The 26,849-nt window shown below is 41.0% G+C and overlaps 1 protein-coding gene and 1 non-coding gene across 3 annotated transcripts in view; one reads left to right on the top strand and one right to left on the bottom strand.

Moving 5' to 3' along the window:
- Positions 1 to 1,594: 1,594 nt before the first annotated feature.
- The window catches only part of CPM (carboxypeptidase M), an 80,116-nt gene continuing 54,861 nt past the window's right edge, over positions 1,595 to 26,849 (top strand). The window contains 2 exon segments of one of the 2 annotated variants that reach the window (NM_001131187.1): positions 1,595 to 1,624; positions 1,926 to 2,088. In NM_001131187.1, coding sequence (NP_001124659.1) covers positions 1,929 to 2,088 — 160 coding nt within the window. In that variant the 5' untranslated portion in view covers positions 1,595 to 1,624; positions 1,926 to 1,928. 2 annotated transcript variants of the gene reach the window in all.
- On the bottom strand, positions 20,838 to 20,899 carry LOC112135950 (U7 small nuclear RNA). Its single transcript, XR_002917169.1, has one exon. It is a non-coding gene; the product is annotated as a U7 small nuclear RNA (small nuclear RNA).

Genomic DNA, 26,849 nt, shown 5'->3' with positions numbered 1-26,849 from the left:
GACTTCCACTTTACACACCAGAAAATAAGGCACAGAGAGTCGACACAGCCACTGAGTGTCACAGCAAGAATTGGCACTCATCCCGTGAGCACCTCAGTTCTTTTTTTTCTTTATATATACTTTAAGTTATAGGGTACATGTGCACAACTGTGGCACATATACACCATGGAACACTATGCAGCCATAAAAAGGGATGAGTTCATGTCCTTTGTACGGACATGGATGAAGCTGGAAACCATTATTCTCAGCAAACTATCGCAAGGACAGAGCGCCTCAGTTCTTAAACCACTCTTCTATGCTGCGGCAGAATCACAGGAAGTCTCAGGGAGTCCTGAGTGCTCAATTCTAGGAAAAGTATCTGTATCTGTAAGAAAGAAGGGGCAGGGAATCTAACGGTTCTCAGCTCTTGAAGGCACATTAGATTCATTCAAGGTCCTCTTTAAAAATACACTTTCTTGGGCCTCCACGAGAAAAATTCTATTCAATTAGTCAGGGGCTTGCATTCGTATTTTTAGTCTGTAAAAGAGGAATGTTATCTGAAATCAGTGGTTTTCAAACTTTTTATATTCTGCGGACCTTGACACGGGCCCCCAATACCCTGACACGGTTACTTACAATCCGGGATAGGGTGGGAGAAAGGGGGAGAGAGAGAGGGGGAGAGGAGGAGGGGAGAGAGAGAGAATGAATGAGAATGAATCTTTTAGAGAGGTAGAGAGGGTTGGCCCGTGTCACAAACCACCTGTCAGGTTTAAGTGAAGCCTTCGTTCTCTCTCGTGCAGAGACCATGCCATCCTTCCAGAAAGGAGCATTTTAGGACGAGAGACCTGGAATTGGCCTAAGACTCAGGTGCAGGTGGAGGAAGCATCGGATTTACAACAGTGGTCCTGCCTTCTTCGATGTGGCTTCCAGTTTTAAATTCAATTCTAATTTACACAAATTCCACCCACTATGTAAACTTGTCGGAAAATGTCCTGCACTCTGCACTTCGTGGCATTTAAAACTTCCACACACGCGCGCGTTCTTTCTTGAAGACCCGTGATTGCTTAGTCTCGCTGTGCAGCTTGGCACCGCTGGGAGCTTGGCTCGCCCTGCCGGGGCCGACGTCGCCCATCCCGCAGGAGCCAGCGCGGGGCTCAGGGCACCCAGGACTCCGGACGCGTCCCGGCTCCAGGTGGGCCCCGGCACCGCCAACCGCAGGAAACCCGCCGAGCCCTAAACGTCTCCCAAGTGGCTGCAGTCTGCGACAGAGAGTGTCCCTCAGTGGAGCGCCCTGTGGCTGCCCGGGCTACAGCCGTGGCCGAGGCGAGGACATACTTCTAACCTGGGGCTCCAGCAAAGACTGTCCGCGAGCGGCGGCGACTCCATGCCCGCAGCCCTCCGCCCCGCTCAGCCGCCCGCCCGCCGGTACCAGCAGCAGCGCCACGAAAGGGCGCACCGCGCGGGCGCCGTCTCTCCTAGGTGCGAAGGCGGCTGAGGCCCCGCCCGGGAGGCACCCGCGCGGCTCCGGAGTGGGCCGGAGGGACGTCCGGGGGCGGGGCCCGGGCGCGCCCGCCCTCTGACCGGGCTATAACACCCGGCCCCGCCGGGCAGCCGCGGGTGGGTAGAGGTGCGCGCCTGGGACCTGGTGAGGCTGGGGGTGCGCGGGGCCGGGCGCAGCTGCGGCAGCTGCCGGACGGCGGAGGCGCCAGGAGGAGGAGGAGAGGGAGGCACGGGCGGCTGGGTCGAGGGCACCGAGGCTGCCCGTGCTCCCGGTCTCTGGTTGCACGGCTCACTCCCGAAGGTGTTGCTTCCAGCTTTTGCCTCCTTAGGAGGCAAGGAGCGTCAGTGTCGGGAGACCCTGAGACCGGAGTGCCGAGACGTAGCTGGTGATGCCCCCGCCTGCCCTCATGTGTTCTCAGGTTCTTCTTATTTTTATTCATCTCTAGAACATGGACTTCCCGTGCCTCTGGCTAGGGCTGTTGCTGCCTTTGGTAGCTGCGCTGGATTTCAACTACCACCACCAGGAAGGGATGGAAGCGTTTTTGAAGACTGTTGCCCAAAACTACAGTTCTATCACTCACTTACACAGTATTGGGAAATCTGTGAAAGGTAGGGTCCGTCTCGTTCACACTTTGCCAAACCCTCAGTCCTCCCTTTCAGTATTCATTAAATATGCCCCAGCTTCCTGTCTGCTCTTCCACCCACCTACTCTGAGTGGCACAGAACAGGTCAACCGGTACCGTGCGTGTTGGTCGTTTTCTGCTTTTGTTGGGAGGAATAGTAAGAAGAACTGAATTTTACTGGACTTGTCCATTGTAATTCAGTGTCACTGAGTCCTTTCCATTATTGGAGTTCTGTCTTTTTGGATCTTGCAGATATTGGTTATTTGGGATGTGTGTTTTAGTTCCTTTTCAAGATAAACTCCCAAGTAAGTCCGTTTATCCGTTTCAGTTCCTCTTTGTGTGGGCTTCTTTATATGTGACTTGGACTGTTAATGTCATTTCTTCATGTCTCTTTTAAACTGAAATAATGCAGTTTTGTTGGTAAGATTTCTATGTCATATGTAATTAGCCTTTTATTTAAAGTTATGCAAAACTATCATTCTGCAAGTTTCTTTTAATCTAAGTAGTACAGTTCCGTTGGTTAGATTTGTGTCGTGTATAATTAGCCCTATGGCTTAAAGTTATGCAAAAAAGTGGTTCTGTGATTAAAGGCTGTTTTAAAAATGTATCCATTTGAGGAAGACAATGCTAGATAATGAATATATATTAGTAGTGATTGAAACTCTTCCCAGCATTTTCATATTTATCATTAATACTTTATTGTTCTAAGTTAGAAACTACATAAAGTTATTTTCATTTTTATAGACAGCATGTTTGAATCAGATAAATTAAATAATTTGTTCAAGGTCTCCCAGATGGTGAATTTTATAGCCAGGACTGGCACCCATCCGGCCAAGGCAAATAATTTGATCAGATATCGTTATTTCTTTTTTCTTTCTTTTTTCTTTTTTTTTTTTTAGTCGGAGTCTCACTCTGTTGCCCAGGCTGGAGTGCAGTGGCGTGATCTCGGCTCACTGCAACCTCTGGCCTCCCGAGTTCAAGCAATTCTCCTGCCTCAGTCTCCCGAGTAGCTTGGATTACAGGAATGCGCCACCACGCCTGGCTAATTTTTTTGTATTTTTAGTAGAGACGGGATTTCACCACATTGGCCAGGCTGGTCTCGAACTCCTGACCTTGTGATCCTCCTGCTTCGGCCTCCCAAAGTGCTGGGATTACAGGTGTGAGCCAGTGTGCCCGGCCGAGATACCATTATTACTTAGTCATCTTTTATTATCCTGATGTTCCCAAAGAGGTTACCAGAAAACTTAGTCCTTAAATCAAAAGTTTCATAAATTGTATGCAATTTGGATCTCAACTTTTTGTAAGATGTGTTCAAACTCTACCTGGATTTTAGCTCTGAGCTTTTGAGTCAATTGTGAGTCTCATAATTACCATATTCTTAATCATTTTTCAAAAAAATCAAGGCTATGGCTTCTATATTAAAGAAAAAGTATTATATAAATGTATTTATGTGCAATGCGAAGTCAATATCCTGGGCTGTGTGTAATAGTAACTTTGTTTTTAAACAGCATTGCCAAAGAGTTGGTGCCAGAATTACTCTATATTGCTCTGTAATCCAAAATTATAGAGGTTGGGTGTGTGAGAAATCATGTCTTGAATCAGCATACGTATTCAGCCTTCTGAAATCATTTTTCCCTAGGGCTAGAGTAGAGCAATTTAAAAAGATCTAGGAATACTAATTATATTAATTAAAAAATATATAGAACACAACTAGCTTGAGTTATTGTTCAGTCATCATTTCAACCACAAGATGATGAGGATGTTGTTAATTTTGAGTACTAAGTGATTTGGTAAGGTTTTGTATTTTCAAACACAATGTGCTTGTGACAATTGGGGGCTCTCTTTCCTAATATGAATCAGCAGTTGTGATCTATCCTGCATGATATCAAACCACAATCACAGTGAAAGTCAGCAGGCTTAATTTTGTTTTTAATTTTACCTTGTATGCACTCTTGCGGTTAAAGGCTTGAGGAGTTATCATGTAAAAATAAAATCTGACGCTAGTGGTTAAATATTTGTGTTGAATATGTTGTTCTGAATAATAACTCGGATTAAGAAAAATCCCAAATCGGCCATTTGGCTCCACCTGGTAGATGAAACTGTATGCCAGTAACTGGGAGTCAGTTGCCAAAGTGTCACTGCACATTAGTGTGACAATTGAGAGATGGTGCTCCTTTGTCGGTGCTCTTTTTCACTAGATATTTTCCCTAACCATTCTGCCCTCTGGTGTAAGATATGTTTGCTTAGAAAACAGAATTTATGACCAGGCCCAGTGACTCACGCCTGTAATCCCGGCACCTTGGGAGGCCGAGGTGGGAGGATCACCTGAGGTCAGGAATTTGAGACCAGCCTGGCCAACATGGTGGAACATTGTCTCTACTAAAAATACAAAAAATTAGCCAGGCATGGTGGTGTGCACCTGTGGTTCCCACTACTAGGGAGGCTGAGGCAGGAGAATAGCATGAACCCAGGAGGCAGAGGTTGCAGTGAGCCAAGATCATGCCACTGCACTCCAGCCTGGGCGACAAGAGTGAAACTCCATCTCAAAATAAAAGAAAATAAAACAGAATTTGTTATACACGTGTTATTTATTTATTTATATTACATGTATTAATGTGGACAGTCTTACCCAGAAGGGAAAGTAATATTCCTACATAACCAAATACATGTTTAGTTTTTGTAAAAACTTAAATATATGTGATATGCCTATGTAAATATATGCATGTCACATATTTTCTTTGTTGTAATTGTGGATTATATTCTGCTTGTTTTTTCATTTCATGTTATTTCCTTAGATATTTCCATGAATTGACACAGTCTGTAGATGTGAATTCGTTGCTGTATAGTATTTTATCCTCTTGATTATGTGAATTTTCTTAGTCATTCACCTCTTTGAGCATCTGTATAGTTTTTGGTTAACTCTGTTATAAACAGGGATGCTATAAAACCATTGATACATGTCATGATAATTACCTTCTATTATTATCGGTGATTTTTTAAAACTTTTTTATTTTGAAACTTTTAAAACCCACACAAAAGTTAAGCACACCTATACCCAGCTTCAGCCATAGTAGACCATATTTCAGTTGAGCCTTTTGAAGGAAATGCCACTGCCTAGCGACATAGTAAAGAAAATCTTAGGAGAAACAAGAGAAGCAAAAACGTACTGATGACTTAGTTCAGAAAAATCAGAAAAGGTACAGTGTTCATCAGTTCGTTCATTCAATCCTCCATTCAATTAAGGAAGCACCTCCCATTTTTTGCCCTAACCCCTTTGTCTAGAAGGATGCCTGGCACATAATCAATAATCTATATCTATTTATTTAATGGATCGAATATTTGCTGAGCAAAAGCCATGGGAAGCAAACAAAGGTGTGTGTCATTCATTGCCTGCCATTAGGTAGCCCATTTTCAAATACAAATGTATTTACTGTGAATTTCTCAGGGTAGTCTCTCCACACACACCTCAAAATTAGTTTAGGAACATTTTAATATTTTTTTTAAAAAATGAACCCTTGTGTTGAGGGTTGACTTTCAATAGATAGCAATGAAAGAGCTGCTCTGCTACATACAAAACCCCAAAGAGCCATTTTAAATGAGATTTCCTACCATCTATTTTAAGAATCTTGCATTGGCTGGGTGTGGTGGCTTATGTCTATAATCCCAGCACTTTAGGAGACCAGCCTGGGCAACATGGGAGACTCCATTTCTTCAAAAAAAAAAAAAAAAAATTTAATTAATCAGGCATAATGGTGCATGCCTCTGGTCCCAGCTACTTGGGAAGCTGAGGCAGGAGAATCACTTGAGCCTGGGAGTTCAAGGCTGCAGTGGGCCATGATCGTGCCACTGTACTCCAGCCTGGCCTACAGAGCAAAACCCTGTCTCAAAAAAAAAAAGTATCTTGTCTTGCCTCCTGCTAAGTCTAATCATCATTGTATCTGAATACAGTAGGCAGGATAATAACACCTTCCTTACTAGTGATAATATTATTAGAGATTTTTTAAAGCCAGTCAAATTTAGTAGTCTCTGTTATCAAGTACTTTCCATGTAGTAGATAGTTTAATACATTATTTCGATCTCAGCAACTCAAAGTAGGCATTATCCTCATTTACAAAACAGGTAAAATGAGGCACAGAGAGGTTAATTAACTTGCCGAAGATAACATAGCTAAGTGTTAGAAGATTCAAACTCAGATCTCCCTATTTCCCAAGCACCTCTCTATTCTCTTTTAAAAAGCAGCTTGACACAGATGGGGATGATTCCATGGAAGTTGAGGTCATTAGTAGAGGGTTTTAGGACCATGGTTTGGGCACATTTGACCTGAAGGTATAGCTCTACCAAGGATCTAGAGCTGTTCAATTCAGTAGCCATTAGTCACTAAGCATTTAAGGAGCTGAAATATGACTAGACCAAACTGAGGTGTGCTAGAAAGTGACTTTGAAGACTTAATACAAAAAAGGAAAATATTTCACTAATAATGTTTTATATTGATTACATGTTGAAATGATAATATTTTAGATATGTTATATAAGAAATATTTTTTTAAATTAATTTCAAGGCCAACAGCAGTGGCTCACACCTGTAATCCCAGCACTTTGGGAGGCTGAGGCAGGTAGATCACCCGAACTCAGGAGTTTGAGACCCACCGGGGCAACATGGCAAAACCCCATCTCTACCAAAAATATAAAAAATTAGCTGGGCATGGTGGCATATGCCTGTCATCCCAGCTACTTGGGAGGGTGAGGTGGGAGGATTGCTTGAGCTTGGGAGGTGGAGGTTGCAGTGAACCAAGATTGTAATTGTGTCACTGCACTCTAACCTGGGTGACAGGGTGAGACCCCCATCTCAAAAATAAATAAATATATAAATAAAAATTAATTTCACCTGTTTCTTTTTACATTATTATAACTAGTAGAAGATTAAAATGATATATATGACTTGCATTATATTTTGGTCGGACTGTGCTGCTATAGAGCACAATTTGTTATTATTGATTTTTTCCTGTGTACAAAAGGAATTCTAGTTCATTTAGAAAATTTGGGTCATACAACAAAGCACCAAAAAGAAAATTAAAATCTCACCATCCAAAGGAAACATTTAGTAGACTGGAATCATACTACACAGTTTTGAGCCTTTCTACCCCCCTAAGTCAAATATCTTATTTTGTTTGTCCATGCAAACATGTTATCTCTAAAACTTGATTTTTAATTTCTGTTTTGTGTCCTGTCAATAGATATATTACTGTTTAACTTATGCCCCACTGGTGAATATTTAGTTAGTTTCTAAACTTTCGCTGTTATGATCAATGCTGTAGTGAATATCCTTGTAGCTAAGACAGCAAAAATCTGAGCACAGGCTTTGGAACCACCATGCCCAAATTCAAATTCTGGATTCTCAGTTTTGTAGCTACGTGACCATGGGTCTTTAGAATAATTCCTGGCACATAGTAAGTGCTATGTAAAAGCTGCTATTATTATTATTATGAATACATACCCAAAAAGGAAATTACTAAGTCTAAAGCCATTTTAAGTATTTGATATATATACCAAATTGCCTTCCAAAAAGATTGTGTTGATTTATAATCTCTTGGGAAATGCATATTAAGAAAAATAAAACAACTCTTCTAAAACTTACACTAGTCATAAATCAATACTGTCATTAGTGCTTTGAGAGATGACTGTAGTATGTATTTCTCATTGTTATGTTTTAAGTATGAAGGAGAATTTATTTCTCTTGCGTCTTTCCCTAGGAACTCTCACCTTCCCATAATCAACAAACATTCACTGAATTCCTCTACTAGGAGTCCTATACCATTTCAGATGTTCAGAAATCTCCCTAACATTGGTTAAGATTCTTGCTCCTAAGAGGAAAGTACTGTGTTCATATACACAGATCTCTCATGATCACTTGCCCTCAACTGGATAGATTTTAGCCGGTGATTTATCTTCAGAAAACAGCATTGTATATAAAATTTTGGCACAACATGTGGTCATCTGTCACACTCTGCTCATTTCCCAAATATGCTCGTAAAACCAGTTTGCTTGAGATCCTGTAAAAAATGCCTATTGTGAGGCAAATACTGACATATTGAGGATAAATATGAAGAAAACCACTAAAATCTAGGAACTTCAGCTATAATATACATATTTGTGATTTAAAGTTATATGGGTTTAGTAAGCCTTTCCCCTTCAACATAATACGCAGAGTCCCTTTCTGAGACATTTATCAGCTATCAGCCTCATTCTTATTCTTGAAACATTCAGGGTTTCTTAAAGACATTGCCTTTTTTTTTTTTTTTTACGGAGTCTCGCTCTGTCGCCCAGGCCGGAGTACAGTGTCACAATGTCGGCTCACTCGGCCTCCTGGGTTCAAGCAAGGCTCCTGCCTCAACCTCCTGAGTAGCTAGGATTACAAGCGCCCACCATTGCACCTGGCTAATTTTTGTATTTTTAGTAGAGATAGGGTTTTACCACGTTGGCCAGGCTGGTCTCGAACTCCTGACCTCATAATCTGCCAGTCTCAGCCTCCCAAAGTGCTGGGATTACAGGCATGAGCCACCGCGCCCCTCCTATCACTTATCTTGTCATGCTTACATTGTTCCCCACAATTTTAGGTGTGTTGTTTTTTTTTTCAGTAGAGACAGGGGTCTCATTATGTTGCCCAGGCTGGTCTCGAACTCCTGAGCTCAAGTGATCCTCCTGCCTCAGCCTCCCATAGCGCTAGGATTACAGGAATGAGCCACTGTGCCCTCCGCCCACAATTTTCTAATGTCCTCCATAGGGTAAGATGAGCTTACAATTATCTGAGCCTAAAACCAAAATCTTTTTTATATACAAATACAAAATATTCCCCCTCCTCAACAGTTTGAATATATACTGAACTTTTCAGGGATGCTGCTACATGTAAATTGAGGGGAAATTATATTTTGTTTTGCTCTCAACGTGACTGAGAGATATTTCATATTCAGAGAATCCTGACAACAGTGAACAAAGAGCCAAATCAATCTGCATTTGTAATCTATGTGTTCACGGTGACTCTCAAGTATAGATACAAGCATGTGACTTCTTTGTTTTCTAGTGGAGTACCCAAGTTTTTGCATATGGATACCATATTTTATGTAAATTGCATTCTTTTTTATTTCTGCTTTATATAGTTTGAACACTATATTGATCTTTTGAAATTATGTATGTAAATGTGTTAGAATTATATGCCAGCATAATAAAATAGAAGTTGCAAAATATTGGATGTGAAAACAAGAGGCATCATCTGATAGGGTTAAGAACTATTAGTGTAAAAGCACAAAGAGAGCTGATAAGGACCCACTTCAAGTTCATGTAGCCAGCATCCAAAAGGTGCTTAGTTTCTGTTCTTAATCCCTGAACGTGTGTGTCTGACGGTAACACTGTGGTGACAGCAGTATCTAGAGTTGAGATGTGATAACTGCCATTAGCCCTGATTCCTCCTTTCAGTTTGTGTGTTTAGAACACCCCTTTCTCTAAGAGTGCAAAGTAAGAAAGTAAGATGTTAAAAAAAAAAAACAAAAAAAAAACCTTAAAGTGAAATTACTCAAAAAAAAACCAAAAAACAAAAAACCACACACACATTATATCAAATACCAACATGCATTTGGGTTAAGGGAAGGAGACTAAGTCAAATTTAGTCAAATCTTCCTGTTTGGAGCTAGGCTTGGTCCTGTAGTCCCAGCTACTTGGGAGGCTTACACAGGAGAATCACTTGAACCCAGGAGTTTGAGGCTGTACTGCACTATGATCGCACCTGTGAACAGCTACTGCACTCCAGCCTGGGCAACACAGCAAGAGTCTGTCTCTTTAAAACAAACAAAAAACACTTCTATCTAGTGATTCAAAACAATTGACATTCTTCCTAGCAATTAAATGTAATACTGTATAGTAGTTTGTGAAGAGGTTAGTAAGTCCTAATTTGAATTTGTGTTAAAATAAAACAGACACAAAATGCATATTAAAAATGTTTCTCATCTCTGTTTTCTGAGGACTGCTGCATGTCACAGGTTTTAAAAATACACGTTTTCTCTCTGTGACCTTTCACATACATACCTTTGTCAAGCTCAACTGGAGGGCTTAATCTCCACTGCATCAAAAAAAAAAAAAAATGCTGCCAACTTCAAACAAATTGCCTTGGAGCTGGCTTCACAGAGTTATCATGCACTTACCCGGAGTTGAAGATAACTACCTTGACAGTGGGGATACAAAGGCAGTAATGATAGTGCTTACTACTCCAGTCTTTAGCCTATCAGGAATTCAGGAGAAGCCAATTAAGTAATCCTTCTGTTTGTTTAAAGAACTTTCAATTAGTTGCTTATCCAGTTTTTAAATTATTCTGATGCGAATCTGTGAAAACTAGAACCACACTTAAAAATCACAACTAAAGTAACATGAATTGACAGTTATTCAAACACATAACTAAGCCTCCTTTCCCACTTAATGCACACATACATATACAAATACAGGCAGGTGAAATTTAGCATAACATCATGTTGTTAGGGCACGAATAAATGTTAGAGACCATTTGATCATTCATTAGGTTAATTGAAACTTAGTTCAAAATGTTGCTTCCTCCAGGAAGCCTTTTTCTATTCCCCTGGGCAGAGTCAGAATCTCCTTCCACACCTCTTCTCCTCTTGAGCATCTTCCAGTAACTCCATGTTCACATAGAGGCCAGGGACCAGGCTTTGTTCAGCTTTGTATCTTAGGCACTAAGATGTGCTTATTACATGTAACAGATACTCTCAGGGACAAAGATTAAGAGTTATTATGTGCTTATTAAATGAAACATATGAATGCAAATATATTGTATGTAGTATATTAAATAATACATAAGTATATAGGATGTACATTTTAAAATATACTTTTATATTGTTACATATATTATATGTAACTTTATACACTTTTATGTAGTTACCTATATTGTATGTAAGTACTTCAGTCCCTCAAGAAAATGACATTGTTTTCTTATAAACTTTTTGTTAAAATTAGTATTATATTAATAGTAAATAATACGATAACTTAGAGAGGTAGAATTGGGGGACCACAATTATGCCCCAGTTCAAGATAAGTCACTGGCATGTAGGAGAAAGCCTCAGAGAAGTTAGGGACTTTCAGGCAGTAAAGGACACAGTTGAATTATTCACTGGCTAGCCTAAAATGGGTCTACCCCCACCCCTTGCCTTCAGCCCCCTAAAACACTGACCAAACATGTAATAAGAAAAGAGTAATTATAGGAGGTTTACCACCATCACCCTCACCCCTGCGTTCATTAAGAAGTGTTTAGGCTGGTTGCGGTGGTTCACACCTGTAACTCCAGCACTTTGGGAGGCTGAGGCGGGTGGATCACTTGAGGCCAGGAGTGCAAGACCAGCCTGGCCAACATGGTGAAACCCCATCTCTACTAAAAATACAAAAATTAGCTGGGTATGGTGGCAGGTGCCTGTAATTCCAGCTACCTGGGAGGCTGAGGCAGGAGAATCGCTTGAACCCAGGAGGTGGAGGTTGCAGTGAGCTGAGAGCTGAGATCACATCACTGCACTACAGCCTGGGTGACAGAGCAAGACTCTGTCTCAAAAAAAAAAAAAAAAAGTGTTTAAATAAATGCCTCTGGCTTTATTTGAACAGTCCAGGAATAATTCAAGGGTCTGTCACAGAATTTTGACAAAGAAAAGAAGGTGGGAGGGATCATGTGAAGAAGGCCTTTTTTCCCCCAAGAGTTAAGCAGGGGCCAGGCACAGTGGCTCAGGCCTGTAATCCCAGCACTTTGGAAGACCAAGGCTGGCCGATCGCTTGAGGCCAGGAGTTTGAGACCAGCCTGGCCAACATGGCAAAACCCTGTGTGTACTAAAAAAATGAAAAAAAAAAAAAATTAGCCAGGCGTGGTGGTGCACACCTGTAATCCCAGCTACTCTGGAGGCTGGGGCAGGAGAATCACTTGAACCCAGGAGGTGGAGGTTACAGTGAGCCAAGACTGTGCTACTGTACTCCAGCCTGGGTGACAGTGAGTCTCTGTCTTAAAAAAAAAAAAAAAAAAAGAAAAAGAAAAAAAAACTTAAGCAGAGATATGAAACCCTTCCATTTTAAGTGTCTTTTCCCCTCTCCATACTCAGAAATGTTGTACTTATTTTAGGTGAAGGCAGATGATATGTCTAACTATTCTTGCTGTGAGTGGTCCAGAAGGGCACAGTTTTGGAAATACACAGATGAACTGTTGAAGGTAGTTTCACCTTAATTTTTAGTCCTTGTTAAATATTTATTCCCTTGTCCATTGTTGGTGACTCAGTTGAGCCCACTCATTAAAATCCTTTTCACGGGGATAGTCACTGTTATGAAAACATAGACACCTGGAGACATGTGGGAAGCGTAGGGTCATTTAACATGTGGTGATTCTACAGCAGTTTTCCCATTGTTTAATTAGAGAGATTTATTTACAGCTTGTGTTAGGCTGTTCTTGGGTTGCTAGAAAGAAATACTGGGTAATTTATAAAGAAAAGAGGTTTAATTGGCTAAGCGTTCTGCAGGCTGCACAAGCGTGGCCCCAGCATCTGCTCAGTTTCTAGGGAGGCATCAGGAGGCTTTTACTCATGGCAGAAGGTGAAGCAGGACCAGGCATGTCACATGGTGAAAGCAGAAATAAGAGAAAGAGGGGGTGGGAGGTGCCACACACTTTTAAACAACCAGATCTCATGAGAACTCACTCATTATTGTGAGGACAACACCAAGCCATGAGAGATCCACTCCCATGACCCAAACGTCTCCCAGCAGGCTCCACCTCTAACATGGGGGATGACATTTCAGCATGAAATCTGGGGGAACAAATATCCAAACTGTTCACACCTTACTAATAATACTAAATGTTCACAGTTAAATTTCAGATAAAGATTGCTCAATTGGGGCAGACATGTAATTTTTTCCATTGCTCTTTGGGACTCAGATGAATAATCTTAGTGTGGTAGAGATAAACCTAGCTGGTTTATCATTTGTTACTGTCAGTTCCTTTCAATTTATGAAGAAACAGAAAGATAAATTGGGAAATGTCACATTCTAGCCTTAACGAACCCTTTAGTTGGACTTGGCCATCTTTTGAGTTTTAAGAACATGTACTTCTAAGTGTACAAAATGTGTTTCCAAACTCTATGGCATACAGTTCTAGCATAATACCATGTCAGTCAATTGCAGAAACTTCTGAACATTTTTTACACTGAGAGCTCTTTGGTCAAATAATTCTTGCTTGGAAGTAAATCCCAGTCTGTGTGTGCCAGGCACTGTGTTAGGCTAGAGACAGAGTCATGAGCAAACAGCATCTCTGCTCTGATGTTTCTTGCATGTGCTAGTGAGGGAGGCAAACAAAAAACAAGGCAAGTTCAGATTTTGAGCATTGCTATGAAGCAAATACGTAGTTTAACGTAATGGAGAGTGACAGTTACTGTGGAACATAGGTTCCATGAAAGCAAGGAGCCTGTCCTGCTTGTCACGTATTTTCAGTGCCTAAAACATAGCAGTTACTCTTTGAGAGAATGTTGTATGGAAAGAATGACAGGAGGCCTGCCTGAAAAGACGGTAGGTTGAAGCGGAGATCTGAAAGGTGACAATCAGCTAGATCTTATAGCCTGATTACAAAATGCACCAAGTGCAAGTGATGTGCAAACGCCTCGAGGTGGAAAGAGTAGAACAGAAGTGAGACCAGGGTGGCGGGAGCCCAGTGAGCAAGGGGAAAGTGGTCTTTGAGGAAGTTGGAAGGTAGGCAGGGGACAACATAGAGCGCCTTCTAAGCCAGTTCTAAAGTGGAGAGTTTGAATTCTGTTCTGAGAATAATGGGAAACCACTGAAGGGTTTTAAGAAGAGAGTGATGCAATCTGATGTGGGTTTTAGAAAGATAACTTTAGCTACTGAATACAGAAAATGGCCAGAATAGAAGCAGGGAGACTAATCCAGTTACAGTAATCCTGGCAAATGTTGATGATGGTGATTTGGATTAAGATGCTCTGTTAGGAATGGAGGGAAGTGAAAGGATTGGAAATCTGTTTTGGAAATAAAACCAAGAATACTTGCTGACGGGTTGGGTTGGGTTGGATTGGATTGGATTGGATTGGATTGGATTGGATTGGATTGGATTGGATTGGAGGAGGAAGGCGTGTGAGCAGAAGAGGAAAATCAAGGATGATGCTTAGGTTTTGTGCTCGACTGAGTGTATGAAGTGTTCTTATGTTAGATGGACAAAACTGGAAGAGGACAGATTTGGGATGAAATCAAGAGCTCTGATTCAGACATTTTCTTTAGAAATTGTGAACTCCTCAGGAGGTATCCAGTGGATACAGTTGGGTATATAAGTGGAGCTCAAGAGAGAAGTTTGGCTGCAGAAAGAAAGTTGGGAGTCATCAACATAGAAATGGCATTGAAACCTGCGGGACTAATAAAATAACCTAGCAAGAGAGTAGAGATAAAGAAAAGAAGGCCAGAATCGAGCTATAGCACCCTCACACAGTTAGTCTGATAGAGTAGAGGAGCCAAGAATGGAGATGAGAAAAAATCAGTAATGAGGTAGAAGGAAAACCAAGAGTGGTGTCACAGATGTCAAAAAGGGGAGTGGCTCAAGAAGGTGGATGTTTTGGGGAGTACCATGACCACCTATTAGTGATTTGCTGGAAGGACTCACTCACAACTCAATATAAAATCATATTCAAGGCTAAGATTTATTACAGCAAAGGGTATGGTGCAGGAACAGCAGGATACAGATATATGGTGGCAAAACTAGAGAAGTTGTAGTAGGCTTTCTTGTCCTCTCCCTGTAGGGATTCCACATGTTTCTCAGGAATGCATGTTTCTCTCCAGCTGTAAACTGCAGAGACATATGCAAAACGCCTCCACCCAGGAAAGCCCACTCAAGTCTTAGGAGTTCAGAGCTGGTCAGGGAACTGGTCGTGTAGCTATGTAACCAGCCAGGATGCAGACCCCAAACTAGGTACTAGGATGCATCAGGAATCTTCACGTTAACTTTAAACAATGATACTGTCTTGATATATTTTGACCACTGCCTTGAGGGCACAAAAATAACATAACTAATTAGTAAGCATTTCAGGGAGTTTAGTGCTCAGGATTTGGGTCAGGGTCATTGTTGTGACTGCAGGTGTTCCTAAAGACAAGCAAGAACTGAGCAAAATATACTGGCTATGTTAACTCTTTCCTCTCGAGGTCATGGTTAATGTTGAATGCAGGTGAAAGTCAAAACTGAGAGCCATAAAGTTAATTTCTATATCCCAAAGTATAGTTAGTGAAATTACATTTCTCTCCAGATAGATTCATTCCACTTATTTAGTAAACATTTATTGAATGCCTAATATAGTTCATGGTATGTGCTAGCATAAGACTATAGGGGTAAGAAGTTAGACATGGCACCTGCCCTGAAGGAGCTGACAATTCAATAAATGCAGATGTCATTAGCTGTGTGCGAGAATATGACAGAGGTCTCATGGCTGAGACCTGAAGGATAAAGAGAGATCAGCCAGGTGAAAAAGGAAAGGCAAGGCAATAAATAGCACGTTCAAAGGCCTGGAGGTGGAGGAGCATATTGACTCTGAGGAGCAAAAGAAGTTCAGTGTGGCTGGAGGGGAGAAAGGAGGTGAGTGTGGGGTAGATTATGGAGGACCTTATACAGGCTGTTAAACACGTTTTGCTTCATCCACGGGGAGATATAATCCTAAGGGTTTTTGTTTGATAGGAAAATGACAGATTTGTTTTCTTGATTGAAAAATTTCTGATAATTTTACAATTTGTTTTGCATTGCAACAGAGATTCTCTCTCTCTCTCTCTTTTTTTTTTTTTTTTTTTTTTTTTTGAGACGAGAGTCTTGCTCTGTCACCCAGGCTGGAGTGCAATGGTGGGATCTCAGCTCACTGCAACCTCCGCTTCCCGAGTTCAAGCGATTCTCCTGCCTCAGCCCCCGAGTAGCTGGGATTACAGGGATGTGCCACCACGCCCAGCTAATTTTTGTATTTATAGTAGAGACGTGGTTTCACCATGTTGTCCAGGCTGGTCTCGAACTCCTGACCTTGTGATCTGCCTGCCTCAGCCTCCCAAAGTGCTGGGATTACAGGCATGCACCACCGTGCCTAGCCCAGAGATTCTCTTTAAGAAATTTGGTGCAGCAGTCATTTCTGGAACAAAAAGTAGTGAGAAAATACAAACACACCAGGGTAAATATACCAGAGCACCACAAAATGTAATATTAAGTGTGTAAAAATAATAACAATCCCTGAGAGCTATCAGTGTGAAAAGTTTTTATTTGAATGCCAGAATTGAATGGAATTGTTCATTTAAACCTTCAAGTGGATTTTTTTTTATGTCTAAAACTTATTAGAAATGTTTCAATGGTGATTATATGTAGTTTCTTTTCTCTTTTGCCTTCAACAGAGCACAGATCACACAGAAAGGAATGATTTTTTTTTTTTAATCAGCAATTTTGGAGACAAATTCTATGAATGCCAACCTATACAGAAACTGACAAGCATTAATTATCCAGAATGTAAAGACAAATGCCAGATTATTAAGGAACAGATACCTAGATTTAAACATAATTTTGGAATATTATAATTATTATGAATTACAACCACTTATATTTGAGGCAGTATGTAACAGCTGTGTGCATGAGCAGGAACATGAGAGGGAACGTAACCCGGTCTCATTTTCTAGGCAAGCCATTCAAGAGGAGCAAAGAGAATGGGAAAATGAAAGCAATGCTACTGCTGATTATTGAACATCTTTATGTGCCATGCACTGTGCTAGGCCCTTTACACATTTTCCTCCTTTAAGCTATTTAAAAACTCTGTGATAAGTTACTTACATTCCCATTTTATAGGCAAGAGCAAATAGATTTTACAGATGAAGAAATTGATGTCCCAAAATGATATCTTGGTAGGTGATAGATTTGGTTCAGTAACCCAAATCGGTCTTTTAGCAATTTATGTATTCATTCAACAAATATTCATTGAGTTCCTACTGTCTACCAGAACTTTTGTAAGGGGATGCAAAGAAGAACAGACCCGGGTCTTTCCCTTTATGAACTAGGGCAGTGGGCCTTACACCCAATTGCCATAATGGGAAAAGCATTGTAATGGGGCTTTGTTCATTGCAGTCAACAGTGCAGTGTAGGGATGCTTTGTAAGCTGGCCTACGGGGTGCTTGGTAAAGTTGAGAAAGGCTTATCAGGGAAGCTGACATTTGAACAAAGGTTTGGATATTACCAGGCAGAGAGATGGAGGTGGTAGGAATTCCAGGTAAAGCGACTGGGAAAACACATGTTATGCTTGGGTGGCAGGAGCAGTCCAGGGAGGACATGGTGGGACTGTGCTACAAGAAGCCTTGTATGCCAAGGTGATGAGACTTCCCTTGTACATACGGCCAAGGATAAGAATTTGATGACAATTTCTAATGTATCTTAGCATCTAAGTTCCCTTAATTTGTGCTCACTGGAAACCACAAAGTTTTAGAAGGCTTTTGTCACTGTGGTTTAAAAGAAAAAAATAGATGGTTCAAAGAACAGTGATACATAGGGAAAGTATTTTGACTCACGTAATTTCTCACTAAAATTGGCAATATTTGTAGCCCCATGGGAACTGTGTTTCCATAGGACATTCTGTTTGCTGTCCTTGGGAAGCTATCTAAAAAAAGAAAAAAAAAAACACAATAAAAAGAGGTATTTGGGGATCAGTAATAAAAGTTGTATACTTTATTGAATGTGTTACTGTGTACTAGCTACTTATCCATATTATTTTAAATCCTGACACCAACCCTGTGAATTAGGTAGTATTATCCCTGTTTTACAGATAGGAAACTGAGGCTCAGAAAAAAGTGACTTGCCTGAGACTACTTAGCTAGTAAGGAGCAGAGCTGGGAATTCAAACCCCAGTTCTTCCAGTCTCTAGAGCCTGGAGGCTTCTGTGGAGGTGACCTAGGCCACTTCAATAGGTGAGGAGACAGAGGACCACTTGGGGATGCATTCCTTAAACCAGAGCAGCTGATTCTATGAATGCCAACCTAATACAGAAACTGACAAACATTAATTATTCAGAATGTAAAGAAAACTGCCAGAGTATCAAGGAACAGACACCTAGATTTAAACATAATTCTTGAATATTGTAATTATTATTAATTACAACCACTTATATTTGAGGTAGTGTGTAACAGCTGTGTACATGAGCAGGAACTTGAGAGGGAATGTATCCTGATCTCATTTTCTAGGCAAGCCATTCAAGAGCAGCAAAGAGAATGGGAATATGAAAGCAATGCCACTGCTGATTATTGAACACCTTTATGTGCCATGCACTGTGCTAGGCTCTTTACACATTTTCCTCTTTTAAATTATATAAAAACTCTGTGATAAGTTTTTTTAAGTATTCAGACTTTTGTATTAAATTGGAAAACCAGTACTGGAACCTGGGGGTGGGGCGGGGCAGGGGTCTTCTAATGACTGGCCTTGTGCTCTTTAAGCTGCACTAGCTATCCCACTTTGAAAAGAATGTGTGAAACACAGTTGCAGTCATGCATACTCCATCTCCAAAGAATGGATTCATTCTTCAGGCCATAGTATACTGACTATAATTTTCTGTTTGTAATTACCCAGATTCCAAGCCTGTTTATAGCATTTATACCTGAGGAATGGAATGGTGAGGATTTGAAGAGGCCGCAGTCCTTGAGGTTTTCTTTGATAATAATATCTGTAGCTGCATCAAACACAAATTTGATATTCTGTGTATCTGTGGCACAGGTCATATGACTGTAAATTCTTTTGGTATCTTTTTGCATACTGAGGTCAAGGAACTGGCTCTTGATGTAATTCCCCGCATCTTCATAGGAGTTGTTACCATCATACTCTGGAAAACAAATGCTGAGATGGATTAACTTTTTACATTGGGTTTCCACATGGGATTTTATAGGAATAAAGGTTCCACTACCAGCAGTGAGTAGCCTGAAGTCTGCCACATTGACCAGGAACCTTTGCAAGAATAAACCGAGGATGTGCCCTCTGCAGGTGAATGTGCTAGGCTCTCTGGGGTTGCCAAGGAGTTTGAGTCCCCATCCTTGAGTCCCCATCAACTACATCTAGTTGATGTACACGTGATCCTTTGTAAAGGTTCTGAGCCCTCTGAAACTGATCAAAATTGCATCTGTTAGAAAATATTAAATATATTCTACATATCAAGCCAAATACTAGGAGCTTGTGTAAGCAACAGAGTATCTTGGTGGATCACATGGGTGTTGGGTTAGGCAAAAGATCCCACTGTTGGCCCTCCCCACACCCACATCCTTACTATGCTCTGGGCAGACAGAGTTACTCCAACTATCTCAAAATGCCCAGAAACCCTTAACCACCTCTACTGATTTGCCTGTATTCAGGAGCCTCCTTCACAGCTGAGATTCAGACTTCATTGAGGGACAAGGTGAATGAGAGGGTAGGGGACAGTAGGGGGCAGAATCTGGTCATCAGCAACTTTGGACTTTCCAGTGAGCACAGACTGAGATACCTCAGGTGCTAAGACTGCAGCACCCCTGGAGGAAGACTGTACACCAGACAACAACAAGGCTGATTGGCAGGACAGCATCTACCCAGCATCCTTAACATCCGGGAGGAGATGATGGTGCCGTGTAGGGACACTTGACCCTGCCCATAGCAGCCTCAGCTCCTGTGCATCCTGGGAGTGAAGTGATCGGGTCATGCAAGTAACTACATCAGTCCTCACCACTGGGATCATTGCTACAGAGGGAAAGGCTTTTCCCTGTGTGCTGCAGTGGAGATAGAAGTGTATTAATGGAGGAAAACAAAATAAGCTTTTACATCTGCTAAATTAACAGAATCCCAGGCTGCCAAAACTCTGAGGCTTGCTCAATCAGCAGTCCAAACTGTATTTCCTCTAAGGGACAAATTATGAGCTGCTGTAAAGGTACACGCAGTCTAGTGAGAAACCATTCAATTTTGAGGGGGAAACTCTAGGGAAATAGAGTAAGTTAAAGGAGTAGAGCGTGCCAGTATGAGAAGGCAACTCTCCTGGACTTTGAGTTCCAAAACTCATTGGGCTCATAGGTCATGGTGTGATCTTAGAAGTCATAAGTGACCAACAAGGAGTTTAATAACGCCTTTTCTTATACTCCCTCTTTTTACATAGCCTTTATACCAAGTTATCATCTGGCAGTCATTTTAGATATAGGTTTCTAAGTTAGACGGTAGGGTCCAAATGAAGTGTTTGGCAAAGTCATCTTAATTTTTTAAAACTTGATATGAAAAAGATGTTGGTATCAGGTATTGAAATTGAGGAGCTATCAGAATAGGGAAAAATTCCCCATTTATGCCCATACTCACAAATACACAAATATTTATAAACAATAATGAGATAGGCAGGCGTGGTGGCTCACACCTGTAATCCCACCACTTTGGGAGGCTGAGGCAGGCAGATCACCTGAGGTCAGGAGTTTGACCAGCCTGGCCAACATGGTAAAGCCCTGTCTCTACTAAAAATACAAAATTAGCCGAGTGTGGTGGCGCATGCCTGTAATCCCAGCTACTTGGGAGGCTGAGGCAGGAGAATTGCTTGAACAGGAGGTGGAGGTTGCAGTGAGCTGAGATCATGCTATTGCACTCCAGCCTAGGCAACAAGCGTGAAACTCTGTCTCAAAATAATAATAATAATAATAATACAACTTATTTTTTTCCCTTTGGGGGGGCTTTCCAGCAAAAACCAGAAAGCCTATTAGACGAATTTTAAAAGAGCCGTAACACTATAATAAGACTGTTTAATAATGGTTGAGAACACAGAGCCCGAAGAACACAGATTGCCTGGGTTCAAATCCTGGTTCTGCTGTTCAGTGGCTGTGATCTTGAACTACTGTCTTACCCTATCTGTGCCTAGTTCCTATTTTGTAAAATAGAAATAATAGTTCTACCTCATATGTTGTCGAGAGGGCTAAATAAGTTAATAAACATAAAGTGCTCAGAATATGATTGGCACATAAGTGCTATAGAAGTATATCCTACTCTTACTGCTGTTACATAAATTGTGATATTTGGCAGCCTTGAAGTGTGGCCCTGCCATATGCTTTGTGTTTAAAACCCTCAAACTACTGTTTATTGAGGGCATCTTTGATGTCAGGCACAGGGCTAGGCAATGTTTCTGCTGTATCTCAATGAACCTACACAACACCCTATGAGGTAAATACCAATTTACAGCTTTAGAGACTGACTTGCCAGTGGTTAAGTAACTTGCCCAAGGCCACAAAGCAAGTACCTGGTAGATTCAGGACAGAAGCTTTAAGTCCAGAGAGCTTGGCTCCAGCCACAGCTGCAGTTTGGGCTGACCTTGTTCCTGCCAGCACACTTTGGGACCTGGGCCATACAAGTTATAGCATCCTGGACAGACCCTCTATTTTGTAGAAAAGGAACCTGAGGCCCTAGGATTAAATGAATGGCCAGAGGTCACTCTCCAAAGAGACTCTGAGGTCCAGATTAGGAAACCTGAACTAACGTTGAAGCTGTGTCTTTCTGTATAAGATCCAACTGCTTGTGGTATTTTTGGTCAAAAAGACTCAGGTTAAAGTCAGATACCAAATAACATATTGACATCTAGCATATTTATGCCCAGATGCCGTATAGCAAATCATCCTTCACTTTAATTAACTTATAGTTATATACTCGACAATGTGAATCAACAGAGAAAAACAAGGTATTTTTTTTTCCAACTTCTAAATTTGCTTGGGAAATTCCTCCGTGTCTTTTACAGGTTTAAAAATCATGTTTAACAATAATGTAGTTATCTTAGGAAAAAGACCAACCCGTTTTTATCACTCTTTATCATTGGGCCATCAAAGATGAGAGCTTTCTATCTTATGGAGTCATTTGCACAAAGTATATATGAGGATATACAGCATTGTATTTGCAGCATTTCTTATAATAGTAAAAAAATGAAATGATACAGTCATCTAGTTAATGCCACTGAGTTGTACACTTAGAATGGTTAAATAACAAATTTTGTTATGTGTGTTTTGCCATATTTTAAAGAAATAATAGTTTAAGAAACTAGTGACTTGTATACTTAAACTGAGTGGATTGTATAGTATGCAAATTATGTCTCAATAAAGATATTTTTTAAAACCCATACATTCATCCGTAGAGAATTGGTCAGATTATGCCAGACCCAGTCAATGGAGTATTTTACAACCTTTATTAAAGAATTAGGTAGATTTGTACGTTTTGACATGGGAAGATGTCCAGAATATATTGTGAAGTAAAAAACAGTTGATGTGCATTTCCATATGCTGTATACACACGTCTACAGTTTTGTCTTATGAGTAACACTCTTGTAAATGTCATTATGCAACTTGGCTTTTTCACTTATGTGTGTTATGTTAGAGGTTAGTACATATAGAGATACCTCATTTTTTTAACTGTTTCAAACTATTCCGTGGTATAATTTTATCTTAGTTTATTTAGTCATTTCCATATTGATGAATCTTTAGGTCATTTATAACTTTTAGATATTTCGAAGAATGCTGCAATAGATACCGTTAAACAAGCACATTAGCTCCATAATTTCCCAAGATAGGCACTGCTAAATCAAAAAGTACATGCATTTTTTTCCTCAAGTTTCTTTCTTTCATTGATGATGCTCTTCTTCCTCCTCTTCTTCCTCTTCTTTATTATTATTATTATTATTATTATTATATTATACTTTAAGTTCTGGGTTACATGTGCAGAACGTGCAGGTTTGTTACATAGGTATACATGTACCATGGTGGTTTGCTACACCCATCAACCCGTCACCTACATTAGGTATTTCTCCTAATGTTATGCCTCCTGTAGCCCCCCCACCCTCCGACAGGCCCCAGTATGTGATGTTTCCCTCCCTGTGTCCATGTGTTCTCATTGTTCAACTCCTACTTATGAGTGAGAACATGCAGTGTTTGGTTTTCTGATCTTCTGATAGTTTGCTGAGAATGATGGTTTCCAGCTTCATCCATGTCCCTGCAAAGGACATGAACTCATCCTTTTTTATGGCTGAATAGTATTCCATGGTGTATATGTGCCACATTTTCTTAATCCAGTCTATCATTGATGGACATTTGGGTTGGTTCCAAGTCTTTGCTATTGTGAATAGTGCCGCAATAAACATATGTGTGCATAAAAAGTATATGCATTTTTGTGCTTGATGGATACTGACAGATTACCCTACAAGAGGATGTATTATTTACACTCCCAGCCCCACATGAGTATGTGTATTTCCCCACATCCTAACCAACACTAATTTTTTTCCATTCTAATGGGTGAAAAAAAAATCTCCATTTTAAGTTGCATTTTCACTGAGCATGGTGGTACACACCTACAGTTCCAGCGACTTAGGAGGTCGAGATGGGAGGATTGTTTGAGGCCAGGGCCGGGAGTTCAAGACTAGCCTGGGCAACATAGCAAGACCCCATCTTAACCGAAATTTTTTTAAAAACTAGCCAGGCATGATGGTGCATTCCTGTCATTCCAGCTACCCAGGACACCGAGGCTGGATGATTGCTTGAACCCAGGGCAATGGTCCCACCACTGTACTCTAGCCTGGATGACAGAGTGAGAACCTATCTCTAATTAATAATTAGTAGCATTTACATGATTGAAAATCAGAATGAACATGTTTTCACATTAATTCAACATTAGATAAACATTGAGGTACTGCCCCGGACGAACAAACACAGACCCCTGCCCCTGTGGAACTTCTGTTCAACTCTATTGGTCATTTCTATTTTCTCATGCCATTTGCCTGTTTTTCTATTTATTCATGCTTTGTTATGTGTGTGGCAAATATTTTCACCTCTTCTGTGGCTTATCTTTTAAGCTCCATTTTCAGTATCTTTGGCCTTACAGAAGTTTTTAATTTTTATGAGATCCTATTCGTCAGTCCTTTTCTTTATGCTTTTATGTTCCATGCCTCACTTAAAAAGGCCCTCTTTCCCCCAAGGTCGTAAATATATTCTATACCCTTTTCCATATTTTTATGGTTTTAGTTTTTACGTTTAGCACCTAACTCCATCTGGAATCTATTTTTGGGAATCGAGTGGTGTGTAGATAGAGTTCATGTCTGACAGTATATATTTTTGAGCGCTCAAAGTTTTAAAAAGTATGTATGACTTTGGTAAGCAGAAAGAGCCATGAGGAGTTTGAAGAGACACTCAGAAAGTGGATGTACATTCTGGGTGGGCCCAGGAGTTTGCAATTTTAGCAGATACCTCCAGAGAAAAGAGAAAGTGATGAGAGAAAAAAAAAAAAAAAAAAAAAAGCTGTGTCCTGTGGAGTAGATTCAGGTCATAATGGCTGTAGGTAGAGACACAGCAGAAAGAGTAGCCCTGGGTTGGCCTTGTATCCTGGTACCTACAGCACCTTAGTAAATACATAAAATACATGAAATGTCACAGCTTTGCAAGAACTAGAAGACAAGCCAGAATGAATCAGAGAAGGGATTCTTCAGTGTTTCTACTTGTAATGGAATTTTTAATCCCTCATCTGGTACAAAAATGAGTTTGAGATAATAGCCCATTTAAAAATAACCCAGGCCGGTGTGGTGGCTTACGCCTGTATTCCCAGGACTTTGGGAGGCCGAGGCAGGGGAATCACCTGTCAGGAGTTCATGACCAGCCTGGCCAACATGGTGAAACCTCGTCTCTATAAAAATACAAAAATTAGTCGAGTGTGGTGGCGGGAGCCTGTAATCCCAGCTACTTGGGAAGCTGAAGCAGGAGAATCACTTAAATCTGGGAGGCGGAGGTTGCAGTGAGCCCAGATCGTGCCACTGCACTCCAGCTTGGGCAACAGAGTGAGACTCCATCTCAAAAATAAATAAATAAATAAATAAATAAATAAATAAATAACCAACCCAGCCCTGGATTAATGATGAATTTTCATTCTGGCTAGCAAAGGTTAGCAAAAGTGGATGACTACATGTAGGCATGTTAATTAACACTTTTTAGATTCCGGAAAAAGAATGTTGTGTGGCAGAAATATGGGTACAAATGTGCAAGCCTTCTGTAGATGATTCTTTAAAGGCAGGTGGAGTGGGAGCCACTGGGCTAACCTACCCCAAGTCACTGCACTTCCTTTCTTCCCTTGTCATTAAAACCATATGACCCCTTAGTGTCTGTGTTGCACTCATGAGTTCAGAAGTTCCAATGCATCTATCAAACACATATGTTTGCTTACTGTGCATGTTGTTCTAAGTGCTCCTTCACTGCTTGTGACAACCCTATGAGGTACTATTATAACCTCCTTTTACACATGAGGAAACTGAGGCTCCAGAGAGTTAAATAAGTTGCCCATAGTCCCACAAGCAGTGGCAGCATTGGGATTTGGACTCAAGTTGTCTAGCTCCAGGTTCGCAGAATCACCCTAATAATGTTCCCTCCAAATTGGCTATTTCAGCAACTGCAGTGTTCAGGAAAGAATTATACTCTGATGAGCCTTCATGAGGCAGGGTTGAAAAACCTGTGTCAGGAAAAGATATGACACCTTACTGGTTATCAGACCATGCTAGAAGGAGCCTCTTTAAAGTCGAACAACAGAGCCACTGCTCTGGTGCAAGCAGCACTCTCACCCAGCCCTCTGATCTCAGTCACAGTGTGAGCTCTATAGTTCCTGGCAAACATTAGCCATGGGGTCAAAAATGGAGAAGCGTGCCTTCAGGTATAAGACATGGTGTGTTCATGCAGGGATTAGCTCTGTTTAGGCTTAATTCTGGAAGCCAGTGTTCTTGATTTGGTTCACATTCCCTGACGGAATACTATGCAGTCCTGAGAATGAATGATTTACATTTATACAACAGTATGCATGGATGCACCACAGGAGACTGTGCCTGGAAATAGGCACAAGGGTGCTTCGAGGCTGCTGTCTACACAAGTGTGTGTTTAGTTTATGAAAATCCACAGTGGCGCCTGTAATCCCAGCACTTTGGGAGGCGGAGGCGGGTGGATCATTTGAAGTCAGGAGTTCAAGACCAGCTTGGTGAAACCCCGTCTGTACTAAAAATACAAAACAATTAGCCAGGTGTCATGGCAGATACCTGTAATCCCAGGTACTCGGGAGGCTGAGGCATGAGAATCACTTGAACCCAGGAGGCAGAGGCTGCAGTGAACCAAGATTGTGCCACTACACTCCAGCCTGGGTGACTGAGTGAGACTTTGTCTCTCAAAAAAAAAAAAAAAAAAAAACTACAGTGAGCTCTTCAGCATATAGCTTTCTCTGCATATTGTATTCCATGTATTCATTGTACTGGATTCAATATAGAGTATTCTGTATATATTGTTATTTCACTGAAGAGTTTTTTTCTTAACAGCGTGAATTAGAGTCAGCTGAGGTATTTGTGAAAAATGCAGACTCCTGAACTCACGCCTCAAGATTCCTGTTCTGGATGGGGCCCAGGAGTTTGCAGTTTTTTACAAATACCTCAGGTAATTCTGCTGCGGGTCATCTGAAGATATACCTGTAAGAACATAGCAAAGCTGCAGACCTGGTCTGCTGTTGATGTGCTTAATACTGGGCATCAATAGGACTCTATAAGTAGAGCAAAAGAATGACTTGAGAATGACTAGGCTCACACATTGGGATGGTAGGAAAACAGCCTGCTGCACTGCAAGGGTAACACCATCTTGAAGCAAAACCACCACGATGACCGATGCTTGAGTCCTGCATGCCAAGGTGTTCCTG

Source organism: Pongo abelii, chromosome 10 (genome assembly GCF_028885655.2).
Source record: "Pongo abelii isolate AG06213 chromosome 10, NHGRI_mPonAbe1-v2.0_pri, whole genome shotgun sequence".
Taxonomy (NCBI): domain Eukaryota; kingdom Metazoa; phylum Chordata; class Mammalia; order Primates; family Hominidae; genus Pongo; species Pongo abelii.
This window is presented reverse-complemented; position numbering and strand designations above follow the sequence as displayed.